The sequence below is a fragment of the Mustela nigripes genome, chromosome 8, assembly GCF_022355385.1.
Source record: "Mustela nigripes isolate SB6536 chromosome 8, MUSNIG.SB6536, whole genome shotgun sequence".
NCBI classification, from domain to species: domain Eukaryota; kingdom Metazoa; phylum Chordata; class Mammalia; order Carnivora; family Mustelidae; genus Mustela; species Mustela nigripes.
This window is the reverse complement of record NC_081564.1, coordinates 90,968,412-90,994,519: the sequence shown is the minus strand read 5'-3', so window position 1 is coordinate 90,994,519 and position 26,108 is coordinate 90,968,412. Positions and strand designations below refer to the sequence as shown.

The 26,108-nt window shown below is 64.0% G+C and overlaps 3 protein-coding genes across 12 annotated transcripts in view; all 3 read right to left on the bottom strand.

Moving 5' to 3' along the window:
- Positions 1–5,177, bottom strand: part of NFATC1 (nuclear factor of activated T cells 1) — a 93,995-nt gene extending 88,818 nt beyond the window's left edge. For 2 of the 7 annotated variants that reach the window (XM_059409860.1, XM_059409861.1), the window contains exon 1: positions 4,637–5,173. In XM_059409860.1, the coding sequence (XP_059265843.1) occupies positions 4,637–4,763 (127 nt within the window). In that variant the 5' untranslated portion in view covers positions 4,764–5,173. Of the gene's footprint in view, positions 1–556; positions 875–4,636 lie in introns of those variants that run through there. The other 5 variants (XM_059409855.1, XM_059409858.1, XM_059409859.1 and 2 more) reach the window with 5 other exon arrangements.
- Positions 5,178–7,293: 2,116 nt separating this feature from the next.
- LOC132023703 (uncharacterized) lies at positions 7,294–20,117 on the bottom strand. 2 transcript variants are annotated; one of them, XR_009406029.1, is made up of 2 exons: positions 14,657–20,117; positions 7,294–7,997 (listed from the first exon to the last, which is right to left on the bottom strand). XR_009406029.1 is itself a non-coding variant. In XM_059409854.1 (2 exons), the coding sequence occupies exon 2, from the start codon at positions 16,476–16,478 to the stop codon at positions 15,315–15,317; it is 1,164 nt and encodes a 387-aa protein (XP_059265837.1). In that variant the 5' UTR covers positions 16,479–18,094; positions 18,330–20,117; the 3' UTR covers positions 11,325–15,314. The 2 variants fall into 2 exon arrangements, 1 of the variants encoding a protein (XP_059265837.1); XM_059409854.1 differs by lacking the exon at positions 7,294–7,997 and having other exon boundaries at positions 11,325–18,094; positions 18,330–20,117.
- An 821-nt stretch (positions 20,118–20,938) lies between these two features.
- ATP9B (ATPase phospholipid transporting 9B (putative)) overlaps positions 20,939–26,108 on the bottom strand; it is a 174,004-nt gene continuing 168,834 nt past the window's right edge. Inside the window, exons 22-24 of one of the 3 annotated variants that reach the window (XM_059409851.1) lie at positions 25,976–26,033; positions 25,107–25,310; positions 20,939–21,389 (exon numbers count right to left, since the gene is read on the bottom strand). In XM_059409851.1, the coding sequence (XP_059265834.1) occupies positions 21,253–21,389; positions 25,107–25,310; positions 25,976–26,033 (399 nt within the window). In that variant the 3' untranslated portion in view covers positions 20,939–21,252. The remainder of the gene's footprint in view (positions 21,390–25,106; positions 25,311–25,975; positions 26,034–26,108) is intronic. The other 2 variants (XM_059409852.1, XM_059409853.1) reach the window with 2 other exon arrangements.

Below are 26,108 nucleotides of genomic sequence, written 5' to 3'. Positions count from 1 at the left end.
GGCGCCCGGAGTCCTCACTATGGGCTGCTGAGCAACACGCCTGCGCGCTGGCCTCTCCCCGCAGCCACGACTCCCTTCTATGCCCTACCCCGTTTAGTTCTCCAGTGCCCCGGGGGCAGGGCACCCCCCCAAGCCAGCCACTCCTGACTTCAGTCTCTTTCCTGTACCCCCAGGCCCAGACCCCTGCATGCCTCCAGGGGGCCTGCACCTCAGAACTCTGCACCCCTGTACCTCAGGCCCCTGCACACCAACCGCTGACCCCCTCATGCCCCTGCACCCCAGATCCTGCATTGCGGACCCTCACCCCCACCCCTGCACCCCAGGCCGCAGCCTGCACCTCCACACCTGGTGCCACCCGCCCCCTCCATCCTCCACCCCCAGGGTCCTGCCCACCCCACCCCTGCACCTCCATAGTCCACCCTGGGGGACGCTGCACCCCCTGGGGCCTGCACCCTCGGGGCACACACCTCCGGCCCTGCGTCCTCAAACACAGCACCCGGAGGGCCCCGCGCCCCTTGTCCGGGCCCCATGCCCTTCCCGGCCGGCGCGGACCCACCTGGGGCGGCGGCGGGACCTTCGTCGCTCTGGTTAAACTCGAAAAGGAAATCGAAGTCGAACTCCTGGTCCTCCTCCAGCCCCGTCATGTTGGGACCGGCGGGGTCGGCGCTGGGGCCCGCGCAGGGGCTCGGGGTCCAGGGTCTGGGGTCAAGGTCTCCGCTCGGGGTCTGGGGTTCGGGGCCGGGGTCCCGGCCTAGTCAGGGACCGGCCCCGGGTCTGCGTCGACCCGGGTCGGAGTCCGGGTCGGCGCCTGGGTCGCGGCCCTGGCCGGGGGCACCTGTGGTCGCGCCGCTCCCGGCTCGGCTGCGCCGGGCGCCGGGCCCCGCGTCCCCGGGTAACGTGACTCCCGCCCGCGCCCCTCCCCCGCCCCCGCCCCCGCGCCCCTCCCCCGCCCCCCCCGCTGTTTCCGGGTTGACATAAACAAGCCGCTCGCCGGCCGCCGGCTTCCGAGTTTTAAATAAACTCTCGGGGCAGCCCGGGCGCACGCGGCTCGCTCGTGTCCCCCGCCCCCCGCCCGCGCCCGGGGGTCCACGTGTGCCGCGGCGCGCGGGGAGGGGGCGAGCGGGGCCGAGAGCCCGCGGGCGGGACCCCGGTCCGCGCCCCGCACACCCCAAGGGGCGCCAAGATCAAGACTGAGTCCCAGAGAAAGGGCCGGCTGCCCCGAGCCACCGAATCTGTGCAGCGACGCCCCCGACGAAGGAGAAAGCAAACTCGGGACGGGCCAGGCCTCTCGTGGAGTGAGGTGAGGGCGTCCTGGTTGCTGCCGGAGTCGACAACATGCACCTCCGGCCAGGGGCCAGTGCGCCTCCCCCGGACAGCCGGACTTGCTCTCTAAGCTGCTCTGACACTTGGAAGGAGCAACCCCTCCTCCAGTACCACTTCGCGGCCCCCACAGCTAACCCTGTGCCCTGAAAGTGCCAAGGAGATGGGAGTTTCCCCCTCGGGGCTGGAGATGCTCCCCTCGGTGTGGGGGGGCTCTGCTGATGCGCGCACAGGCTGCCCCCGGTCCCTGCGCGGCTGCCCCACAGCAGCCCTTTGAGCTCTGGGCCTTCCCACAACGCAGACGCCCACCTGCCCCGAGGCCTCCTTGGAACACCGGTGGCTGAAGTCCCCTGACTCCTTACACTACGGTCGGCCAGCCACTGCAGAACTCCCCAAGGCTGAGCACCGGGATCCAGACCCAGGGCTCAGTCCCAGCAGCCCGGCCGCAGCAGGCACAAGCTGAAGGCCTGTGTGGGCACCGTTCTTGCCTGATGTGCCTTCTCCCAGCTGTGTGTGCTGACTGTCCCCAGTGTCTTGGTGCCACGGGCAACCAGCATCTGGTACAGCAGGGGAACTTCATAGGAGACTGAGAATCACCCGTGGAGGGGACGTCAAGTCGGGGAAAGGCTGGGTGGCACGATGTCCACCCCTGCGGCCCCGTTGCTAACCAACACGCCCTCCTTTCTGCCCTGCGGGCCCTCTGGGGGGGCCTTTTGCCAGAAGCAAATAACCTGCAAATCACGTGCCCCCCCTCATGCTTCTCTCCCGTGACCCTTTGCAATGGCTGCTTTTCTCCAGTGATAAACTATGGTTCACTTTGGCCTGATTTTGCTTCTAATAATAGTCCTCACTTTGAGATGTACGTTGGAGGGTTGTTGTGATTTCGTTCACTTTTTCTGCTGACCTTCGGGCAAATGGAGTCTGTTTCTGTTGAGAAGCAACATTTCATTTTCTCTTTCCAGTTGTTTTCCCCAAAGCTGCCTTCCAACACCCACCGAGAACGTCCGTGGAAGCAACCGCCCTTACGATCAGCGTGGACGACAGCTTTTCGTTCCAGGTTCGGGAGAAAGGGGGTTCACGCTTCCGCACGCACAGGTGTCCCCCCACTTCCCACCTGGCCACGGGGACGGGGACTCAGCCCCACTCTGCCCAAGGCTGAGCGGCCCCCCACCTAGTTTCGGATCCCCAACCAAAGTAGCCAGATACACAGGCCGGTTTTCTAAAAGCTCCTCTTACCAGCAACACCGCCCCCCCTTCCGCCCGCCCGCCGTGCCTTTCAACTGGTACACGGTGTGGAGCTATCTGCCAATTCAGCAGACACTCCTGTCCCGATGGAAATGTTTAGCTTGGCGCGTCCTCTCCGGCTGCGCGTGCTCGCGGCGCACGGAGCTCCGGCCCTGGGTGTGATGGAGCCGCGCCGGGCCGGGGCCTCTCCTAATCTGGATTAGGAAACAAGGCGGCGAAGTGAAGTGTGGGGAGAACAGAGCCGCTTTGTTCTGCCCCGGAGAGCCCGGGGGCGTTCTGTGTGGAGCAACCTCGGGGTGGGTGGGTAGGCGGCTACCAGCGTTTCCCTGCATTCTCCACGCGGAAAAACAGGCACGGGGCCTTCGGAAACAACAGGGCTTAACGAGGTTCAGCCCAGAGGCTCATTAGACCAGAGGGAAGTGCTGGGGCATCGAGCTGCTCCTCATGGGGGCCGCTGGTGCCTCCCTCCGGCCTCCTGGTGAGGACCCCTCACATCCTCCAGCAGCCGCTGGAGCCCCCCCCCCCCCCCCCCCCGCCTCTCATCCCCACGGCCTGGGTCCGGGAAGGACTCCATCGCACTTTCTGGTTGCCTAATGCTATAGCTCTTCTAGAACACCCCTGCGATCACCGAGTTTAGAGGCCCCACCACCTCTCCAAAGGCCCTTTTCAAATGCACTTTCTGAAGCAGGAAACAGGAAGAATCGCCAGCACCCCGCAGACGGGGGTTCTTGTTGAAAAAAAAGAAAAGAAAAGAGCGCTGCAGGATGGACCACGGGCGGCTCAGGTCAAGAAAATGAAACTCTGAAAGGCCTGCATTTTTAAAAAAACACATGCGGGCAGACTTTGAAAAAGGTGTCCAAGAAGTTACGACCAAAACCTTAGCACATTTGTTAGAAAATTTTCTAATAGCAAGAGCTTGTTTCATAAATATTACCTGATGCTTACATTTAAATATTTCCTAACCCGGGATGAAATGGTGAGGAACACACCTCTTCCTTCACGGGTACAGAAAATAACTGATCTCTTTTACCGAGGGCACCACCTAGGGTGCCTCCTGGTTGGAGACCAGGACCTTCCTGGAGGAGAGCGCTTCTGGCCGGGTCGGGGCCTCTGGCTGGTGCCTGAAGGCGCTGCTTCTCAGAAGCCCTTCTGCCGTCTGCACGCAGTCCTCGCTACACGGGGCAAGTTGGCCGCGTTCTGAACATCGTCTACGTAAAACGCTCCAGCACTGAAGGGGCATTTGGAAAGGTGTCTTGCAGTTTCCAGGACGCCCTTGCTATTCTGATCCTTAAGCAGGATGCCCGGGGCCCTTCTGGAGGCCCTTTCCAGACACCTGCGGGAGATCACCCAGGACGATCTCCATTCTGCGCCGGGGCATCGGGGTGAGGCCCCCACGCCCAGTGGCTTCTGGATGCGGGCTTAGGCAGCTCCCTGACTACCCGGAGGTCCCTTTTCGCACCGTCCAGAACCACTTCCCACGGTTAGAGCTCCCGTGGGTGGGCTGCGCAATGGCTTGAATGAGGGGCTCTGTCCGGGTGTCCGGACGGCACATCGGGTGCCCTTTAGTCCTGCGAGCGCAGGGCAGGGGAGAGGCTCTGCCACCAGCGGTGCTCGGAAGGGGCGCGGACCCCCGCCTCACGTCCTACGGCTGGTCCCCGAAGCCGCAGGGTGGCCTTGGCCCCCTAGGGAAGCAACGGGCGCGGCTGCGGTTTCCCACCTCACTTCACGCAACGCGCTTCTTGTGGTCGTGGCGGCCCGAACCCGGCCCGGCCCGCCCGCGCCGGGCTGAGCTTCTGCCGCGGACTCGCCGCGAGGCTGCGCTCAGCGCTGGGCGAGAGGAGACACCTATTGGCAAGACGGCGCGCGCGAAGCCAGGGCTGCTCCGGGGAAACACCAGGGGGCCACCGCTTCCCGGTCTGCGCCGCGCGCCCGCCGCCCGCGCCCCTCCCGGCGGCGGACCTCGGCCGCGCCTGCTCGCCGCGCCCGGGCCGGGACCCCGCGGGGCGCGGGCGGCGGGCGCGAGGCTGGGGGCGCGGGGGGCCCGCGGCGGGGGTTGGCCGCGCCGGCTTACCTTCCTCCGCCGACTTCATGGTGCCGCCGGAGGGCGGCGCGGGCCCCAAAGTTTCTCCGCTCCCGCAGGCTGCAGCCGGAGGCCCGAGTGGAAACTTGGAAGGGGCTGGGAAACTGGTACTTGGCATCCACGCGGCGGCGGCGGGAGCGGGAGGAGCAGGAAGGGCGAGAGGGGGAGCGGGAGGAGCGGGCGCTCGGCGCCGCCGCCCGCCGGGTCTCCCGGGAAGGCAGAGCTCTTTCCCCGCGGACGCGCGCCGGCCCGGCTCAGCGCCGCCCGCCCCGGAGAGATGTCATTGAGGGGCGTGTGCGCGCGTGGCGGGCCCGGCTGCGCCCTGGGACCCGGGCTGGGTGGCGGGGTGGCGGGGGCTCGGAGGTGTGCGCCCGCGCCCCGGTGCCCGCGCCCGGCCGCCGGATCCCGCGCGGTGAGTGTGCCGGCGAGTTCGGAGTCCTAGAACTCTCGCTCTGACGCAGGGCCGCGCTCTGCCTCCTGCCTTTTTAAAGCTGGAAAACACCTCCCCCGCCTCCCCGCCGGCCGGGCCGCTCCCGCGCCCCCTCCCTGCCGTGACATCACGCCCCCGCCCGAGCCGGCGCAGGGCCCGAGGACCAGTCGCCGCGCTCCTGCCCTCCCCGCGCCGGGCCGCTGATCGCCCGGCCCGCGGGGCGCACGGGGCCGGCGGGGGCGCCCCAGAGACTGCAGGGGAGCACGGGGGGTACCGGGGGCGCACGCGGAGGGCAGGGGCGCACGGGGGTCGGCGGGGGCGCACGCGGAGGGCAGGGGCGCACGGGGTGCGAGCCGGGAGCACCCGGAGAAGGAACGGTCCCTGACGCCGGGGTCCGGCCCGGGTCCTCAGGGAGTTCCACTCTGCTTTAATGAGGGGGCGGAGGGAGCAGGAGAGGAGGGCGGCCGCGGGCGCCCGGCATGCTGAAGTCATTATGTAAAAGCGCAGGCTTCCCCCGCTGTGGAAATTTGGAAAAGTGCTTCCACTGGCAGGCCCGAGAAAGGAAATTCCCGTCCCGCTAAATTACTAACAGATTGCACGGCGGTCCCGGGACGTGGAGTTATTGTCATTTTTTACTCTAAATATCGGAGCGACCCAGATTGCCTGCTGCGTGAGCCGGCGGGGGGAGGTCGGGGAGACCACGGGCGCAGCGCCCCCGCCGCCCAGGGCCGGCCCGGCTGTCGGGGAGGGCCGGGGCACTTTAAGGCGCGACTTTGGGGTTTCTAGCCCCTGGGGGAGGGGTCTGAGACTGGGAGCGGGTTTCGGGAAAGCCTCCAGCGCCGCCGGTTCACTTTACACTTTCTTCTCAAAACCTCCTGCCTCTCCCCGGCGCGGCGCGGCTGCCAAACCCGGAGCAAAGTTTCGCGTTGGCCTTGGACGCGAGGGGCTGGGGCGTTAGGGCGGTGGGATGCCTGGGGCCGGGGGATCTCCCGTGTGCCGCGCGACACCCTCACGGAGTTTCAAATAGCCCCAAAGGCGAGGCGATGTCTGCCGCGGGGACCCGGGACGCCTGCGGGACTCCAGTGGGTGCCCCAAATGCCTCCGCGCCCCGGGGACCTGGGGGGGGGTGCGACGTTGGCCCACCCGCGGGGTCTCGCCGGCTCGTCGGTGCCACGTGAACAGCGGGACGAGGACGGTGCCCGCGCCGTCTGCAGGGCTACCCGGGGCCGAGACCCCGCGTCCCGCGCGCGCGTGCGGCCGGGCGGCGTGGAGGGCGGGCCGTGCGCTCGCGCGCGTCTGGGGGCTGCGAGGGCGCCGTCTGGGTGACCCCGCCTGCGGCTCTCCCACGCGGTGCCCCGGCCCTGGGAGACCCCGGGAGGGAACCCCACGAGGGCGCTGAGACCAGGGGACCCCACGAGGATGCTGGAGGGGGACGGACCCCTTCGGGACGCCCGAGGCTGGGGGGCGCCGCGAAGACGCTGAGGCTGGGAGGGGGAGGGGCGCGCGTCCTGTGGGGGGGGGGGCCACCAGGGGGCGCCAGGGCCGCCCCGCCCCGCCCCGCCTCGCCCCGCCTCGCCCCGCCCCGCCCTTTGCAAAGACCCGGTGCCGCGGCGGGTCCGGGTGGCCCCGCAGCCGGGGCGGGGCGGGGCGAGGCGGGACGGGGCGGCCGCGGCGGCGAGTGACCCCGTGCCCTCCGGTGCGCCTCTCCCGCACGGCCACGCGCGCCGCTCGGACCTGGAGCCCGCCCGGCCCGCCGGCTCCTCCCTCCGCCCGCCTCCCCCCTGCTCCCCTCGCGCCCCCGCCCCTTCCTCCCCCTCCTCCTCCATTTCCTCGTCTCTTCCCCCCTCCCCCCGCGCCTCCTCCTTAATAAATAATTTTCCCTCCGTCCAGAAAAGCGCTTTTCCTGTCCGCGCTCGCGCCCTCCCCCCCGCCCGGTGACGGAGTCCCCGTCTGTTTCCCCGTGTTTAATGCCGTTGCCGGGACCACGGTGGCGGCGCGCCAGGGCGCAGGGAGTTCCGGAGGCAGCGGCGGCTCCGCGGCCAGCGCGCCCCCGTGTCCGCCTCGGGCGGCTCCTGCGGCCACCGCGGCCCCCCGCCCCCGGCCTCCGCCCCGCGGCCGCGGCCCCCGCGGCCCCCGCGGCCCCTCTCGGTCGTCGGCCTCCCCTCGGGGTGTGTTTACAGGCGCTACCAGGAGAGACGTTACACGGGTTTTATTTTAAGGGTTGGTGATGACTAACGAAGTTAAAAGGAGCTTAGGACAGAAAACAAGACTATTTTTAGGTTACTGTTGTTTCTGCGGATTATTGGGGCGAATACACCCAGAGAAGCTCACCGTTTTCGAAGTCCCTTTGCAAGCCAAATCCCCTCTCTGGGAGCGCCCTGGAGTATCATGCACCCTGCTCAGTATTTTCTAGAGCCCCGGGGCGGTCCCCGTGCTTTGGGTTCTGTGTTCAAGCATCAGGGCTAAGGAGACCTGGGCCTCTGATGCCGGCGGCCCGGACGGGGTCAGGAGAACCCCTGAGAGCTCGGCCTGCTGGAGCTGCCCTGCTGGAGCTGCCCTGCAGGAGCTGCCGGCCTGCAGCCTGGGAGACCTGCGGGCCACTGGGCCCACCTGGCCCCAGGGGAATCCATCCTCTGGGATCTGGGGCAGATTGGGCACAGGCTGCCCCAGGCAGAGAGGCTCCTGGGCCAGTCTTCTAGCCAGCACCCCCTTCCCCGCTCTCTTCCTGTTGCGCAGCTGGCAACCAAGTGCCTTCTTGCCCCCGAATATCACCTCCGACATCCCCAGTGAAGCATGAGCGCTCTGTCCTTGCTGGTGCGCCCTCGGAAGGAGCAGGGGCTGGACGTCTTCTGACAAGGAACAGGGAGCCTCTGGCCTCCCTCTGCGGGCAGGTGTGGGTTCTTCTCAACAGCACCGTCTAACCTGCAGGAAGGACACCCCAGGCTGATCAGAGATGCGGGGAAGTGTGCATGGGGAGTGGACAGCGCGGAGATTGGCTTATTAAGAGGTCAGAACTAAGGAGTGTTGTTTACTTTCAAGTACACTACTGAGATTTTTATAAACCCCAATGCAGCTAAGTCTCACAGGGTCACTGCAGCCGAGAGAGAAGGGGTTCCCTTTGATTAGACACCTGTGCCAGCACATTCAGACTTCCAGGTGTAGGGTGTTCTTAGAGACCCAGGAACTCGGGGTTCTGGGAGTCTACACCAGCTGTGACTTGCAAAGCAGCTCTGTAATCCCCCCTTGCCCTGGGACATGGCAGAGGCCTTTGCTTGTTCGTCTCCCGCCCACACTCAGCCTGTCCACCCAGTCTGGGCACTGCCATCAGATCTAAAATCTCAATCACCAATGAATCGGTCCACTTCCCTTCCCTGGACACTTGCCCAGGGCACCAGGGTCAAAGCCAAACTGCCCAGCGTAGCACCTGATGACTGCCTCCGTCCACACCTGGAGCTGCCACGCAGGGACCTCCTCACAGAAACCAGTCTCTGTTCCTGGTGCCCACCGCCAAGGACCTGGAGTCCTCTCTCTCCACATGTATTTAGCTAATATTCAGAACCTTCCTGCAACGCTCCTGCCCTGTCTGCCCTGTCCCCGCCCCCCCATCATGAGCCGTGGCCCAGGCTGCGATGGCCTTAGGTGTCTTCCGTGGCCTTGAAAAGCGTGCGCATCCTGCTATCTTGGTGCAGCGCGCTCACATCTTCGGGGCTTGCCAGCCTGTGCGGTGGGTCGGGTCTCCTGCCCCCTCGCTGCATGGGGTCTGTTGGCTACAGCTGCGTGCAAACCGGGCTCTTGGCTCCTGGTGCAGGCCGCTCTGCTCCTCCCTGCTTTCCCTCAGCTTGGTTGCACGTAGCCGAGCTCTCTTGCTGCCCCTCTCTGACCGGTTGGCCCTTTGATCATCATCGAACGTCCCCCTTCGTCTTTGTGTTAAAATCCATTTTGTCTGACATCAGCATGAGCCTCGGCGGGCCCCGTCTGGCCGCTTCGCTGGGCGCAGTCTCCTCCCTGCCAGTCCCTTTGTGCCTTAGAACCCGAAATGCACCTCCTGTCTCCTGCTTAGGGCTGGCTCGCCGGAGCTTATTTGCTTGCTTTTGTCCATTTGACAGTCCCTGCCTGGCTCATGGGATCGACCTACGCTAGATGTCCTCATTGCTCGAGTCGGATTGACGTCTGCAGTCTTACTGTTCGGTTTCAGCGAACGTCTTTTTTGTTCTTTGTTCCCCCTTTATTGCTCTTTGTAAATGCTAAGTGACTATTTTTTTTTAAAGTTTCATTTATTTGTTATTTGAGAGAGAGATCACCCACAAGCAAGGGGGGAGGGGCTGAAGGAGAGAGAGATGATTTATTATTAAATAATAATAATAAATAATTTATTCCTTGAGAATCTCGAGCAGATCACCCGCTGAGCACAGAGTCCGACTTGGCTTGTTGGCTTGATCTCATGACCCTGAGGTCACCACCTGAGCCAAAATCCAGACCCAGATGCAGGCAACTGCAACCGCCCCCCCCCCCCCCCCCCCCCGCCAAAGTCCGTGACTCTTTTCTGGTCCAGCATTTTAACCACAATCAGCTTGACGCTTCCAGCAGCTCAGCCCGGTGGTGGCGCGGACCGGAGTCCTGGGCCGCGCTCCCTGCCCCTCTGCCGCCATTGTTCATGCAGCGCCGGGGGACCGACAGGGAGCTGACGGCACGCTGTGTCGCTTCCCCGCCTGCACGCGTTTCCTTAGCGGGACTCGGCTTTGCTGCACCCACTGCCTAGTGTGATTACTGGCAAAGACGTTCCACGTATGTCACACTCCTGTCCACTCTGGGCCCAGAGCTCTGTTACAGACACACTGTTGTATACAACCGCTTTCTAAGTAGGTTAGAGAAGAAAGGAGATCCAGTCACCACTTGTCGCTTTACAGAAGGACCCTTGTCTCCACCGGGGGCACCTGCTTCCAGCCTGAAGACCTCCCTTTTGTGTCTGCCGAATGCAAATTCTGTATTGTTGTGTTTCTAAGCTGGGAGAGTCTTCATTCCCTGCATTTTTGAAAGTTTCGCTGACTGTAGCATTCTTGGTTGGCAGGAGCTCCCTTCGAGTACCCTGAATGCCGCACCCACGGCGCCGTCTGCCGAGAAGCCACTGTTGGTCTTGTAAGGGACACATTTTTCTCTTGCTACTTTTTAAGATCTTCTCGGTGTCTGATTTTCAGCGTTTGTACAATGACATGTAAGCTTGTGGGTCTCTGTGTTTATCAGCCAGTCGGTGTCTTGGGTACCCACTGTTGTCAACAAACGTGGGACATCCGCCCCCAGGCCTGGCAGAGCGCTCGTCGCCTCTGCCCCGCGGCCGCCCCCTGGACTCCCGTGTTCTTGCCCGTGTTCCTCCCTGTTCTCAGCCTCCGTAATCTTGGCTGATCTCCAAGTAGACCCGCTCGTTCTTCTGCCCGTTCGTGAATCCCTTTCTCTCGCTACGGGGCTTCTTGGCTCCAGAATCTTCCTTGGCTCTTTTCCAGTTTCTGCCCGTTCCTGACAGCACCGTTCGTGTGACGTCCCCATCGTGCGTCCCTCCACTCCCGGAGTGCAGCTCTCGTCCCGCTCTGTGCACACACTCGCGGGGGCACTTCCGGGGGCGTGAAGCCTAGCGTCGGGGACGCCCGGGCCGCTCCCTGCTCTGCTTTCCCCTGGTGCGTGTGTCCTGCTTTCCTGCTTCTTCGCATGCCTCACAGTTGTCTCGTAGAAACTGGGCGTTTCGGTGGCGCATTGTAGCAACTTTGGACACTGCCCGCCCTGCCCAGCCTGGGACTTGCTAGCATTGCTCCCTGTTTGCTTAGCGGCTGGCTGGAGGACTTCGGTGAGGTCCGCCCTCCCCAAGCGTCCGGCCTCTGGCCTTGTCCCCGGGAGCCCAGCCCAGGGAAGCCCAAGGCCTGGCTCCTCCTGGGAGGAAAGCCCTCGGGAGGGGCGGGGTGCCCAGGGCACCTGGAGCACCCCAGCCTCTGGAGGGGTCTCCTCGCTGAGCTGGGGGAGCTGGTTAGGTTCTGATACCAGTGCCTCTGGCCTTTCCTGATGGGTTCATGTAGATTTTCTGGAATAGAAATGGCCGGTTTCATTTGCCGTTTGCCCTTAGGAAGGCTCCTAGAAGCTTAAAAGGGTTGTTTTGTTTTAAACGACGTCCTCCAGTTTCACCAGGAGCAGGTCCTTGGGCTCCCATCCTGGCAGCTTCTCGGCTACAGCCTGGATGCCCCCCCCCCAGCCCCCGCCGCACACCCATGGGAGCCGCCAGGAGGGTCTTCAGCTCCGAGAAAGTCCCTCCGCATGTTGGTCATAGGTTGAACCGTGTCGTCCAAAAAGATGCACTGGAGTCCCACCCCTGGTCTCTGTCCCTTGTTTGGAAACAGGGTCTTTGCAGATGAGATTAGTTAAGAGCATGCGCTCGGGGCCCTGATCTGTGACCATGGTGCTCATCACAGAAGAGACCCGGAGGGAGACCACACAAGGAGCTGGGGCTGGGGTGACAGACCTGGAGGCCACGAGTGCGAAGTAGGCCTGCAGGCCATGAAGAGTCGGGGGAGGGTCCTCTCTGCAGCCGCATGGGCTGTGCCCTGGGGCTTCTAGAAGCATGACAGATGGACATCACTGGTGATGTCTAGTTCATGGTGATCTGTCATCACGTCCTCAGGGAACCGGCACAAATGGCATGTGCCCTGCTGAGCTGACCCCATCCCTTTGACACTTGTGCCCTTCCCAGCCCTGCCCAGACGCCCCAGCTATGCACCTCTGCCTCCACCATGACCTTCATTGTCAGGCCAGCCATCGCCGCCAGCACCACACCAGCACGGCCCTCTGCCCAGGGACCTGGAGGCCTGGCCCACAGTCCCTGTGGGGTCACGGGGTCCCCCCTCCTATTCCCTAGAGGTTTCCTGCACAGACGGAAAGATGTCCTGGGGGGGGGGGGGCGAGCCCGTGGCTCCATGTCACCTCCTGTGGAAGGGCCTGCCAGCCAAGGCCACGTGGAAGAATGCAAGTCCAGAAGGGAACTCGTGCCGTTTGAGCCTCCGGATTAAATGGGGCCTGAAAGCCTATTCTCGAGTGTGTCCCCGGGGTTGGAAAGACAACTTCCCTTTTGCGCCGTCTGGTCTGATTTGGGCTTCTGTCACGGCCGCTGGAGCCCCAGGCTGTGGAAGAGCCACCGGCGAAAGACACAGCAAGTGACTGTGGCCGTTCCCGGGGATGGGGGCCATGCTTCAGAGGTGGGCAAAGGATGCACAGTGCCCCAAAGTGGCAGGAGGCAGACGGTGTAGACGCCAGGCGGCCCTGCCCCCACCTGGGTCTGACACAGCCACTCAGCAAGGAGCCTCGCGTGGCACCAGGACTTCTCTTGGGCAGAGCAGACACGTGGCTTGTGTGGGTCTGGCTGTACCGTTTGGTAAAACATGGCCCGAGCTCCCGCACCTGCGTGGAAATGTGGCTCCTGCCCTGCGCCCGCCCCGCTATGCCCTGCGGTCCCCTAGCTCCTCTCTCCCAGCCAGTCTGGGACTGCTGGCAACCAGAGGCGGCTCACTCCTGTGCTTGGCTTAATTTCCAGGATGTTGGAGGCATCTGCGAGCAGCAGGGGGAAGGCGTTGGGCTCCGTGGGCCTCAGCCTTCTCTATTCTGCATGCCCCAGGGCCCTTGCACTTCTGGCCACGTCCAAGGAAAAGGCTCCGGCGGGCTTCCAAATCCCTCACACCGCGGACCTGGTGGGTGGGACAGGCAACATCTTTGGTTTCTGGCTGCACCTGGGGCTTGCACCTGTGGATTCAGGGTTTTCTAGTGGCAACATTGTAACATTTTCCTTACATTAGTTGGCGGTCTCCGCCGGCTTAGGGAGCAGCAGCTGAGGTGAGTCACTTTTCTCCACGGCTGAGACAGGGAAGCTGGTCTGACTTTCCTTTCTTGATTGTGAACAACTTCCTTTTTTGTGTGTGGTGCGGTCCTCCCGAGGGAGGCTCTGCGGACCCCCGCCCCCGTGGGAGAGCCCCTCCAGCGCCCTGGCTCCATCCCCGCCCCTGGGAACCAAGTGGAATCCTCTGAGCCTCCACTTGGGCTCACGCCGCTCCCCAAACTATTGTCAAAGTGGGTTTGGTTCAGTAAAGTTCCAAACAGGCTTTGCCAGGCACTTTTTCCATGAATTTTTAAACCAGACTGAATTTCAAGGAAAACTTAACGCATGTGCATCTGACTCACCTATGCGCAACCCGTCAAGACGCTGCGTGAGAGCCCGGGATGCCCGGCCACAGCAGGTCTGCACCAGCCTGTCCTCCTGGGCACAGGAAGTGGCACCGGGCACGCGCCCCAGCGATCTCACACCTGCCACTGGCAAGTCTGGGGCTATGGCCATGGCCCCTGGCCGTGAGGGCACCCAGGGAGCCACCGGTGGTGGGTGGGCAGCACCTGGGAGGGAGAAGCGATCCTTTCCGAGCCCTGGGGGCTGGGCTCTGGGCGGGGGTAGCTACGGGACCCTACCCTGTGGGGCCTCAGGCCACCACATGCCCTTCAGGGGCTGTTTTCTAAAATGGTGGCAAAATGCACATAAAAATTGACCATCTTTGGGACACCTGGGTGGCTCAGTGGGTTAAAGCCTCTGCCTTCAGCTCAGGTCGTGATCCCAGGGTCCTGGGATCGAGCCCCGCATCGGGCTCTCTGCTCAGCGGGGAGCCTGCTTCCCCCTCTCTCTCTGCTGCCTCTCTGCCTACTTGTGATCTCTCTCTGTCAAATAAATAAATAAAATCTTAAAAAAAAAATTGACCATCTTCACCATTTGGGGGTACAGCTTCGTGGCACTGAATACATCGGTGTTGCTGGGCAGGGCGCACAGAAGCCCTGCCCTCTGCGAACTGACACTGTCCCCCGAACTCTAACGCCCCCAGCCCCTGCTCTCCACTTCTTGGCCCTCGACCCTCGTCTGCACGTCCTCCAGCCCCGCACCCTTACAGCACGGAGCCCTCCTGTTTTAGGTTGAACTGGATTCCGCAGCCAGTATGTGTCCGGCTGCTCCCATGCTGGTCCGTGGAGGGACAGTGGGCTGCGCAGAGCGGGGGGTGCAGGTAGCCCAGAGATCCTGCTTTCAGCTCCTCCACAGGACGTGCCTGCAGGCGGGATACCAGTGGTCCGGGGGGTCGCTGGGGTCCCCATGGGTCCTGATCCTTGTTAGCTTCTTGTGGCCCCTGCCCTTTGGCTGGACTTCTGTGTTTGGGTCTCCCTGCACGCAGCCTCGCACCCATGCCCTGGGTGCCACGTCAGCACCGTCCCACCTGTCCCCCCCCCCCGGGCGCCTTGACCCCGACACCCGACCTGGCTTGTGGGGAAGCAGACACGCGTCACCTGCTCCTCTCCTGCTATTTTTGTTCCTTCTCATTTTGTCACAAATTGGGGTGGGGGCTGCCTAAGGAGGGCCGACTCCTGCCCCTGCCCTGCTGGCCTGCAGGGCTAGCTCGGCAGGCACCAAGTGCAGGACAGCCGCCTGGACTGAGTTTCTTCCCAGCGACAGCAGGTCCCTGGACAGGGTGTTCCTGGGGCTCCCCTTTGTCCCCACGTGGGCTCTGTCCCAGTGCCCATACCCCTGCCATGCAGCCCATGCTGGTCTTGCTGCCACTCCAAGACCACTGGGGTGCTGGGTGGTCAACCGGGAGCCATCCTGTGAGGGGGTCCCCAGAAGCCCCCCGGCGGGACACACTGCCGTCCCGTGGGAAGGTGCTCCGTGGGAGGAAGGGCAGCTTCTTATGTGCAGTGGCCCCGGTCCCAGCAGCAGCGGCTCCCTTGCTGACGTGCACTCCTGCAGGCAGGCGGGGAGCAGCCAGGCTCTGGCTTTATGCCATGCGCTGTCCAAGGGGGAGGCCAAGCAGGCACCTCAGCTGGGAGTCCGTGGGACCCCGATGCCCGGGGGGTCTTGACTGGCACACGCAGGGCGCTTGGGCAATGGTCCGTGGACGCGTGAGGAGCAAAGCCCCAGGAGCCACGGTGGGAACTGACTTCACCCTGGAGTCTTCAGGCAGGAGGACTGAGGCGGGCCCGGAGCTGGGAGTGTGCTGCCAGGGTCCGGGACAGAGGCTGGCGGGGGTCAGCGTGGGGCACCGGAGGACGGAGGCAGGCGGCTGGAGGATGCCATGGGCTGACGGGGAGGATGGGGGTGTCTGGGGTCTGGGGACATGGAGGCGGTGGGGACAGATTCTCCTCGGAAGGTTCTGGAAGGAACCTGACCTCCCCGCTCCTGGACGGTCACCCAGAGAAACCCATTCGGACCTCTGACCTCTGGGATGGACCATGACTCTGTTCGGGCTGCAGGAGACTGAGAACCACCCGACAGGAGATCAGGACCCTGCTTCTCCCCGGAGCTCGTTTAAACGTGTTTTCTGCAGTCGCCCTGTCCCAGTTGCTGGAAGGAAGGCCCAGGTCCACCTCCGACCTCCATGGGGCTGTGGGGAGGGAGATGGCAAACCCCTCTGTTCTCCCGTGGGTCCGGCCTGCATCTACCCTGGGGCCTCCCTCCCCCTTCCCTGCCAGGTTTCGCGGGCACTGGCTGAGGGGACCTGGCCCCTGCGAGGCTGGCCCAAGGCTCACAGCCCGAGGACACAGGTCGGCAGAGGGACAGGAGAGGTCTCGGGGGGGGGCGTCTATAGCTGGTGTGCTTGGCCCTCCAGAGCCCAGGGCACCTACGCGTCCGAGCCCGCGTGTGGGACTCCCAGGGAGAAAGGGAAGGCGGTCTGACCCAGGCCCGGCCGTGAGCACCGGACAGGTCTGGAAGGGGAGGGCCGCGGAGCTCATGCTGGCGATGGTGCCGACTGTGCACTTATCAACGACCACCTCAAGCAGGGAAACTGGCGGCCTCCCCGCCAGCACCTGCGGGCGGGTAACGTCAGCTTCCCAACTTGGGGGACGACAAATGGACCGTTGAGAGAAACACAGAGAAGAACAATTAAAAGCACACCAGAGGGATGTCGGAGTTGGATGCATCATCAGAAGGTGATGGTGCGGGTCTTGTGACACGAGGTGGGCCTTCTCCACCGAACCTGCCCCAGATGCAGGGTGCTCCAATGGGAGCAGGTGCGTCTCGCCCATGACTGTGGCGGCGCAGGGCCCTCCAGGCGGGGTGGGGGGCGCTAACCCAGGGCTTTGCTCAAGGGGACCCAAGAAAGGTAAGCTCTGTGGCGTGGCCAGTTTCAGCTCTACTTCAAGGAAAACAGTAATCATCACAGTGTCCCCTTCTGGGCAAGGCCCCCAAACTGTTCGTATGACAACAGCCTTCAGACACTCAGAGAACCCTGCCCGCACCTTGGGAGCCATGGGGAGAAATCGAGTCACGGCGACAAGACAAGTGCGACGCAGGACAGAAAGATGCCTGAAACCCTGTCCAGGTGTCCCAGAGCCAGGTGGACGCCACATGACGAAAATCCTGTGTGTGCGGATGGCGTCTGTGCAGGCGCTGCCCAGCGATCTGGGTTCACCCAAACCACACCAACGATGTCCAAGCACCAACGCTTTGAACCTGTGACTCCACGTAAACGTGTAAACGTTTTACTTTCCTCAAAGGCCTGAACCCTGGGTGCAGGTGGCCCGGCTGAGCTCCAGGGAGGGGGGCGGACACAACTGGAGCACGGTAAGCGAGGTCCTGTTGTGACACGGAGACCATCCTCCGGCTGGGCTGGAGGCCTCTCTGTCCCTTCAGGCACGGCGGGAAGGAGCCGCCTAGCTGACAGCAGTTATCTAAGCAGTTCTGTTAAGGGATCCTTCTCCTAACCCCACTGTATGGGGCCATGGGGTGTCCCCACACATTCATGTCTCCCAGAACCTTGGGATAGTTGGAAGAGGAATTTTGGAGATGGAATTTGCTACCATGGGTCAGTCCTGGGCCCCCTGCCAGTGACTGGTGCCCCCATTTAGTGGGAGGACTGGACGCAGATACTCAGGAGACCACACGCATGAGGACAGAGGCATGGAGTGGAATCACAGAGTCACGAGGCCACGAGGTCACAAGGCCACAAAGGCCCCCAGAACCAGAGCTTGAAGCTGCAGGACAGGTGTGGCCTGGGCCTCCAGAGGGAGCATGGCCCTGGGCACTCTGACCTCAGATGTCTGGGACCCGGAACTGAGTGGACGAGTCTGCTGCTTCCTAGGCATTTTGGTGGCCCTGGCGGGATGGTGGGGGGGGGGCACACTGGGAACCGGGGGTTCTGGCTCTGGGCTATGCTGAGGGCAGGTGCTCAGCACTGCTGATGGCTCAGCCGTGTGTGGATGGGGTGAGGGGACCCGTCTGCTGCACCCAGTGAGCCGGGATCTTCTCCGGCAGGGCCCTGAGTACTCTGGTCCCCGAAGGGGCCTGGGGCACATATCTGCAGGTGCTGGAGCCCACGACTGCACCCCTAGTGGGTCTGGGCCTTCTGTCCTCTTTGCTTGGAGCATGTGTGCCGCCCGCCGGCTCTAAAGGCCCAGGACCCACCATGAGCCCCGGGCGCCCCTCCAGCCCCAAGGGGCTGTTGGCCTGCTTCGACGGATGCTGGAACTCCAGAGATGGGTATGGGCCTCCTGGCTGGGGTGCTGGCTTTCGACAGAGTGGACAGTGTGCCCCAGGACAGCCAGTGATGGCAGCGTCCTGAGAGCGTTGGAGCCGGGCGCTTCCCCACCTCCAGGGGGTCGGTATGGGCTCGAGCCCCAGCCAGGTCTGCAGGGGGAGGACTGAGCAGGGGAAGGCCACAGGGCTGGGGTTGGACGGCACGGCTCTCACCAGCGCCCCCGGCCCTGCCTAGTCCCTGTGTCCGCCGCCCCAGGCATTCCGGTCTCAGCATCACTGGGTTCCCAGCGCGGAGCCCGTGGGGATTTCCGTGCTGCTGTTCCCAGCCCAGCGTTCGCAGAGCTGGTGCCCGCGGGTGCGCGCCTGCTGGGACTGCTGGTGACCTGCAATGCAGGGTGGGGAGCCGCCGCTGCGGGCGCGAGGGACCCCGGAGAGCGTGACGCAATGGCTCTGGCACTCCTGGGTTCTCTCTAGCAGCTGGTTACGAAACCTGGAAAATTCTGCAGTTACTTCAGTGTTTTCAGGACTCAGAAGGAAGGATGCAGGCCCGTTCTGGTCCGTCACATCTGAGGGCCGCAGACCCTGGAGGGCAGCCGGGCCTCCAGAACTTTCCGGGCCCTGCAGGAGGTTGTCCGTGGGGAGGGGCTGCGGGCCTGGGTGAGCCCTCACGGGGGCCTCCGGGGGACCCAGGGACCCCTGCCCGACAGGGGCGGCCTGCCTCTCACCTACGAAGAGGGGTCCAAGGCTTCCCATTCAGGCCAAACAGGCGCCACATGTACACAGATGTCTATGGGCTGTGGCCGGAGTTCTTCAGTTCTGGGATTGGGTCCCTGTTCCAAGAGCTGTGTCCTCTGCTGTCCCCAAACCAAGAATCAGCCCAGACCGACCACAGGCGCCAGCGGCGGGCAGGCATTTCTTAGCTTCCAGCACCACCTTCTGGAATCTTCTGAAATTACACCCAGCGGCACCACCAGGCACATACCGCGCTGGCCCAGAGCACGTGGGAGCACAGGGCTCCCTTCCCAGATGGTCCCGAACCTTGGCAGCAGCCACAGATGCTCCCTGAGGACACAAACGCGTGCCACGTGTCCTTCCCAATGGGCCATACCACACCCCTGCCCGGTGCTTGGTGGGGCAGGGACAGAGGGACCCAGAGACCTGACGGCCAAATGCCCGAGTTCTGGGACCGGGGACAGGGCAGACATCACTGGGAGATGGGGGCGTCCGCCACCCTTGGGGGCGAGGCCACAGGATGGAGCCCCTCGGCCCAGGGGGTGTGTGGGTGTTAAGGGGGGCTGCGCTGTCCTGCAGCTTCTCTGAAAGCCACGAATGAGTCCAAGACAAAAGCTTTAGGGAGAGAAGCTGCAGGACAGCCCCAGCCCGTGGGGACCCGCCTGGAGGTGACCACACCTTTCCCATTGAAGGCCCCGGTCCTGGGATGGAGGGTGCTCCTGGCCTGTCCCGCTGGCTTCCGTCCGCTCAGGCGTCTCCATGCTGGGACAGGGGCTGGGACTGGGGCTGGGACTGGCAGGAACAGAGCCTGACTGTTCCCCTGGGCGGGGTGGGGGGCGGCAACACGGTGACCCTCAGGTCCTCACCCACCGTCCAGGAGGGCAGCAGGCAGGGGTTTCGTGCACGTCAGTTCCCAGTTAACTCCAAGAAGGAGCGTCCTGCTCTCCCAGGCTTTAAACCTCCGCATGCCTGTTTCTCCACCCTCCCACGCGGTCGGTCCAGTTCTCAGAGGCCTCAGGTGACCACTGCTGTCTTGGGACGTGGACAAGGCCACCACCTCCGAGGACGTGAGGGCTTCTTTAGAGAACCGGATGGGGAACAGGACGACAGCTGTGGTCTGCCAACCCGAGCAGCCCTGGACTCAGGCTCTCCTTCTCCCCATGAAGACCAGAGTAGGGCCAGGGCGGACCTGCTTCTCCTCCACTTCCACGGAGAAATCCCAGCACAGACCCTGGCTGTCCCGCATGGGCGTCTGGGAGGGAGAAGGGCCCTGGTCAGCTCCAGGCTGTGCGGGTGACCTACCTGGTCACAGGTCCCGGCTTGGGTGCATCTCAGGTGGGCATGTGCTGGGGTCGGGAGAGGTGACCTCGGCCCTGGGCCAGGAGGCCACGAACTCGGGAGAACAAGGTGGGCCTTCTGTGGGTTGCCAGGCTCTGAGCTGGAGGAACGTCAGGGGAAGGGGCGGGTCCAGCCCCTTGGACTGTGCGCAGCGTCCAGGGGAGATGTGACCGCGAGCGAGGCAGGCGGGACGGCAGGTCTGGGGGCCCAGAGGACGGGGTGGCAGGCCCTGACCTGTGTCCCCGGACGGCAGAACCTTTCGGGGGCTTCACAGTGTTGGGGGGAGAGAAGGGCCCACAGTGCAGGGCCTCCGGCCACTCCTGCAGGTGGGGGTCCGGTCCCTGCCGGGGTCCCCGGCCTGCGGCCCCCGCGCCTCTGCGGTGCCACCTTCGTACCCGCCCCCGCCCCGCGTCCAGCCGGCACCTGTCCGTCCTCCCGCCCGCCGCCCGCGCACCGCCAGCCGAGCGCCGCGGCCACCGGGCGCCTGGACCGACCCCACCCCCGACGGCTGAGCGCCGCGTGCTGCCCGCGCCGGCCTCCGCCCCGCCGCCGGACTCGGCCTCACCCCTCCCCCGGGCCCCGGCCCCGCCCCCACCCCGCCGGGGCCGCCGGCAGCGCTCGCGAGCCGGGCCGCGGGGCAGGCGCGGGGACCGTCGCCTCGAGGGCCGCTGGCCGGGCCCCACCGAGTCCGCCCTCAAGTCCGGTCGCGTCCCCTCCGGACGCTTCCCGGCTGCTCGTCTCTCGGGGTCGCCGACCACGTGCTGCCGCGGGCCGCGTCTTACAACCACCGGCCCTTCGCTCGGGGACACGCCGCCCGCAGGCCCGGCCGCACCCGCGGGGCCTCGGTGACCGGAGCCCGCGTGCCGCCGTCCCTCCTGCCGCTGCGCGCGCAACCCCCGCGCGGTGGGCGGGGCCTCGGGACGGGGCGGGGCGTGGACACAGCGCCACCTGGTGGGCGGGGCCCCGGGACAGGGGTCACAGCGCCACCTGGCGGGCGGCAGGTGCACAGGCCCGGGACCCGCGGAGGCCGCTTTGAGCCCCGCACCGCGGGCCGCCCGATGACCCCGGCACGGGCTGTGGGGCCGCGGCCCCCGCCTCAGCGGACGGGGGGGAAGTCGCCCCACGCTCCGGGGAAGCGCGGGCGCTGACGCGGGCCACGGCGCCGTGTCCGACCAGGGACCCGGCCAAGCCGGCTCACGGGGCTCGCGGAGCGCGCGGCCGAGGCGGGGACGCGGGGTCCAGGCAGGGCGTGCGGCGCGCGAGCTCGCGGGCCCGTGTCACCTGCACGGACGGCGACCCGGACCCCGGGCTCCCCGCGCGGCGACCGCTGCCCCGGAGCAGGGGGTCTCGGCGCGCGGCTCAGGCTGCGAGTCGGGGGAGCCCCGCGCCCGCGCTCAGGAGCGCGCCCCGGGGAGGGGACCCGCGCCGCTTCCACGGACACGCAGGCGGTTCGACAGCGAAGTTCAATTGTGAGAAGCAGACAGACAGACGGACAGAACGCGGCTGCGCGCCCCGCACGGCCGCCCCGGCCTCTCCCGCCCGCGCCCCCGCCCCGCGCCCCGCAGCCCCGCGCCGCGCCTAGGACGAGAGCTTGGAGTAGCTGGGCGGGGCCAGCTTGCGCTTCAGGTGCTTGAGCGCGTAGAGCGGCAGACAGCTGACCGCGGTGACCGCCGACACCTTCCACACGAAGGTCGCGCTGGTGATGAAGGCGACGTCTGCGGAGACACAGGAGCGAGCGTCAGAGGCGGCCTCCCGCGGCCCGTCCCGCACCCGCCGCCCAGCGCGGCGCTTCGCTCCACCGAGCAGAGACCCGAGGGTCAGACGCGCGCAGGGACCCCGAGCGCCCGCGGCGGCCGCACGTGCACGCAGGGCTCGGCCGCCGGCTCGGGGAGGCGACGCCACCCCAGCGACCCGTGGGACCCGCGGGCCAGCTGTGTGGGCGGGAGCGGCCGTCCGGGGAAGCCGCCGCCGGCCACTCCCGGGCACGCGGGCGCGTCTCACGCTCACGGAACAAAGCGGGGCCGCCTGCGCTCCGCGGGGAGACGCGCGTGCAAGAGCCGACCCCGACCTGGTTCTCCCGCGGCAGCTGCCCCTGGGCCCCTCGCGGGAGTCACGGCTGTTGCACGCGGTGAGCCCAGGGCGCTCCTGCCCACAGCCGGCGGCTCAGGGTCTGGATTTCACCCGGGAAACTCCCCGCAGTGCGTCTCGGGGACTCGACCACTAAGACACCGAGGCAGACCCGCGGCAGGGAGGGTGCACGGTGCCCTTGGCGACACCCGGAGGCCCGGCCCCGGCCCTCACCAGGCGCGCCAGGCCCGGGGGTAAAAGCCCACGGGGCCGCCTGCTTGGGCCACGAAGAGTCAGTAAGGAACAGAGGAGGCCGCTCCCGCCAGGGGCGAGTCTCCAGCACCGCCCGCTTCGCCCCTGCCTGAGAGAGGCGGCAGCGCAGACCCAAAGAAACAGCTTTGCTTCTGCGGTGGGTGGACGCTGACTTGTCGGCCACGTGTAATGTTCCAGTTAGGACAACGGAGGAAATACACAGTTCCTGCCGTTGAAACTCGCCCCACACTCGCATTTCGCGACCTGCCCTTCTGCCGTGGAGACGCTTTCCTGGTACAGCTGCTGCGCGTTACCATCCGTGTTCGCCTGCACGAGTTCACCAGGCACCTCGCGCGACCACGGGTAGCAGAGGTGCGAGGCTCTTCTCTTTCCCTCCTGGAGAAGACGAACCATCCTGGAGACCGCCGGAGCGTGCGGGGCATGCTACTCGGTGACAGAAAATACACGTCGACTATTTGTTAAGGGTTAATGCTTTGGCCTTCAGATGGATTTTCCCACAGCCCCGAACCAACGGTGACACAGACGCATTTACTGCGGCAACGCTCTGATGAGGCCAGCGATCAGGGAGGGCCACCGGTATTGGAAGGCGGGCAAGTCAGAGCAGAACCCTCGCCCAGGTGGGACCCGCTCCAAAGCGGCCACTGAACGTGGAGAACTTCTGGATGCCTCCCAGCCTCCTGCAGAGGAACCCAGGACGGCTGTGCCCTGTAGGACAGCCCACTCCAGAGGGCCGAAGGCACCGCTGCCAGCAGAGTCGCCTTCTGCTCAGCCTCCTTTGAGGACACTTCCACAAGTGGTGTTCACAGTCTGTGTCCACACCACGTCCTCTCTTGGCGGCCCTGCGGGCCCGCTGGAGGCTCTCTCCTGCTCCGCCGAGTACACTGCCCTCTGCACTGGGGTACCTCCCCCCTGCCCCCAAGACACCTCCTCCAGGCACACTCCTGTGCCTGAGGCCCAGCCCCCAACCGAAGCCGCTCCGCTGGCTTCTCCCTGGAGCTCCCCGGATTTTGTCTTCACCGCTGAGGGCGTCTGGAGCCTCTGATGAAGCTGGGTCTTGGCGTGAGTTGGTCACTGTCCCCGGTGGGCGCCTTTCCCTGCAGACACGCAGATTTCAGATCTAGATCTTTCCTGTGCATTCTCTTTCTGGGACCCCGTGGTAGCCAGAGGGCAGGCCTCCTGGAGGAACCCGGAATCTCCCTGGTTCTCACCCCTCCACCTGACTCTTTGCCTCTTTGGTCATCTCTTGGAGCGCCCTTGGCTTAATTTTCGACTCGTGCTACGTATGTCTTTGCTAGCATGCTTCTCCCTGAGGGTTCCCCCCACCCTCTGGGCCCCTGGACGCACTTCCTCTGTCTCGTTCGCCTGAGGGTTTCATGTCCCCCTCCCCAGGTCTGTTGCTGTCTTCCCAGCTGCTGGCTCTCCGCGCACCAGGAGCCAGGAGGCTGGGCGAGAACCTCTATGGGGTGTGTCATTTCCTCAGCGGCCTCGGCCTGAGCACACGCCTGTCAGGCCCACCAACGGGGCAGGGGACAGGAACTTAACACTCAGGGTGTGAATTTACAGGAAGTGCTTGTTTGCACGGACAGTGGCCTGACGAGCAACTGTCTGGAGGGGACCGGGCTCCCTGGCCGCTGGGCTCCTGCTCTCGTGGGAGGCACGAGCGCCAGCAAGTCGTGGAGGTTGGGACCTCGGCACTGGTCCCACAGGGGTAACAAAGGCCCAGGACTATGCAGCCTCACCCAGCGACAGTGAGCACTTTAGCTGTTACTATGGTCACTGACAAGACCACCAGGGACATGGTGCTGTTTTCCCTTTTCTGAAAATCCTCTGGGAAATTTCACCTCAGATCAGGAAAGCACCCCAAGCCGTGTTTGTTTCATGCGGCGTGGACATGGTGACCGTTTCCGCCCTATAGGGGCTTGGGCCAGCTCTGGGAGCCTTGGAGCACCTGGCGGTGACGATCGGTAGGACGAACGTTGCCGTCGGGCTCGTCTGACAATATTCCTTCTCTTCTCGCTGCCCTAATTCTAAAAACCCTGAAAAGGTCGTCTGTGCTCCGTGGCAACATGGGTCAACACTGGGACAGTGAACCGTGTGACGAACGCACTCTGGCTGGAAAGGCTTGGGGCAGGGGGCAGGGGGCAGCCGGCTGAGAGGAACGCAGACCAGGGCCGGCAGGGGCGCTGGGCCAGAGCGGGCTGCGCGGGGCTCCTGTGCACAGCGAGCTCCTCCCGCGGCCCGTGGGCCCCAGGTTTTAGCGGAAGGAGCGTGAGTAGGTCCCATGAGCTTGCGGCTAAGGGCGAGTCTGGCCCACTTTCCCTCCGCTCTGTACAACAGGGTGACAGGGGCGAGCTTGGTGGCCGCCACAGCACAGTCGGAGAGCGGCCCAGCGGCCGCGTGTTGGAACAGGTTCTGTGAGCCACTCTGTCAAGGTCACCGGACTGGTGACAGTGGAGCTGGGATGCGCACAGTGACCCTGCCACGGTGCCCATGATGCTTCGCACACACTGAAGAGGTGCTGGGGCGGAGGCCACCAGCGTGCTGTCCCGTGGCCTCCGTGTCCAAAGGCGGGCCTCGACTCCATCTGGGGAGCTTGTCAATTAGCAAAAAGAACAAATAATGCAGCTCTTGTGGAAGGAGTTGTTGGAAACAGCCATCTTCAATATAAACTTTTGAAAAGCCAAGAGGGTGACAATCTGAATTTCGTAAAAATTTTTTTGTAAAAAAGACTTTTTTACAAAATTTTTTTTTTTTTGTAAAAACAAGTTCTTTCCATAAAAATAAGCTTTTTGTGTAGTGAAGCCTTCTGATGTGGGTTTTATTGTGGTCTGCAATTTAAGACAGTGTATCAAGAAGTAATAAAAAGGCGCGCCTGGGTGGCTTGTGAGTTAAGCCGCTGCCTTCAGCTCAGGTCATGGTCTCAGGGTCCTGGGATCGAGCCCCACATCGAGCTCTCTGCTCAGCAGGGACCCTGCTTCCTCCTCTCTCTCTCTACCTACTGTGATCTGTCAAATAAATAAATAAAATCTTAAAAGAAAACAAAACAAATGTATAAAAATGAGTACCAGACAAGGATTCCCATGGCAACTTACCAAAATACTCGTTTAAGAAGGCAAGGGAGGCCACGTAGCAGCCCAGGCTGAGGACCTCGGCCACCACCATCAGCCAGTGCCACGTCCGGACGGTCAGGGCCACCATGAGCAGCTCGGTGAGGATGAGGGCCGTGAAGGAGATGGCCACCACGTGCACAAACTCTGACTCGAACAGGAGCAGAGCCCCGTACATGAGGATGCCGCCTGCAACACACAAGCATGGGACCCACGGCCGTCAGGGGGGACCCGGCGCCGGGCCAGCCCGCTGCGCAGACAGGGCCGGCCGTGCGAGCCGACATGCATCACACTCGGAAATGCAGGATCACGCGAACCCCCTACTCTGTGTGGACAAACGATTTACTTAAACTCTGGACTATGAGTAAAAGACGTGGCCCCAAGGAGAGGCTTAGGAACGTTTTAGTACTTGGGGGCAAGACCAGGCCATCTTCAATCAGCGAAACTGTGTTCGCTGTGATCTGCCTAATCGGCTAATTCACCTTCAGCGACCTCTCGTTTATCTGGAACACTCACCAAAGGGCTACTGACTTCTGTTTACGTAAGTGAGGTTTCTCACGGTCTGGACATGACTCCGTGAAAAGAAAGCACTTGGTAGGACAGGATGTGGGACATGGTTGGTAAAATGTCTCCAGATTAACGTTTAATTAACGTTTAAAAACGTGCATCAGTAACCAACCACCTGGTACCCTGCACTGTGAAGGGCCCGGACGGCCGGCTGCTAAGTACTGGTTCCCGGGGCAAACAGTGCAGTGTTCAGCATCGACAGAACTCGAAGCCTCTGCACTTCAGCCGAGCGGGGAAAACGCCACCGCTGGCAGGAGACAAGCAGCCCTCCCTCCAGCCCGTCTTACCTTGGTAAACACTGACCAACACCCAGACGAGGAAGGTCTTGAAGGACAAGGATCTTCCCTAGGGTAAACAGCGGAGTAGGGTAGTTAGCAGAGTGGGACAACACGCGTGACTCACAGGTTTCCAAACGGCTGG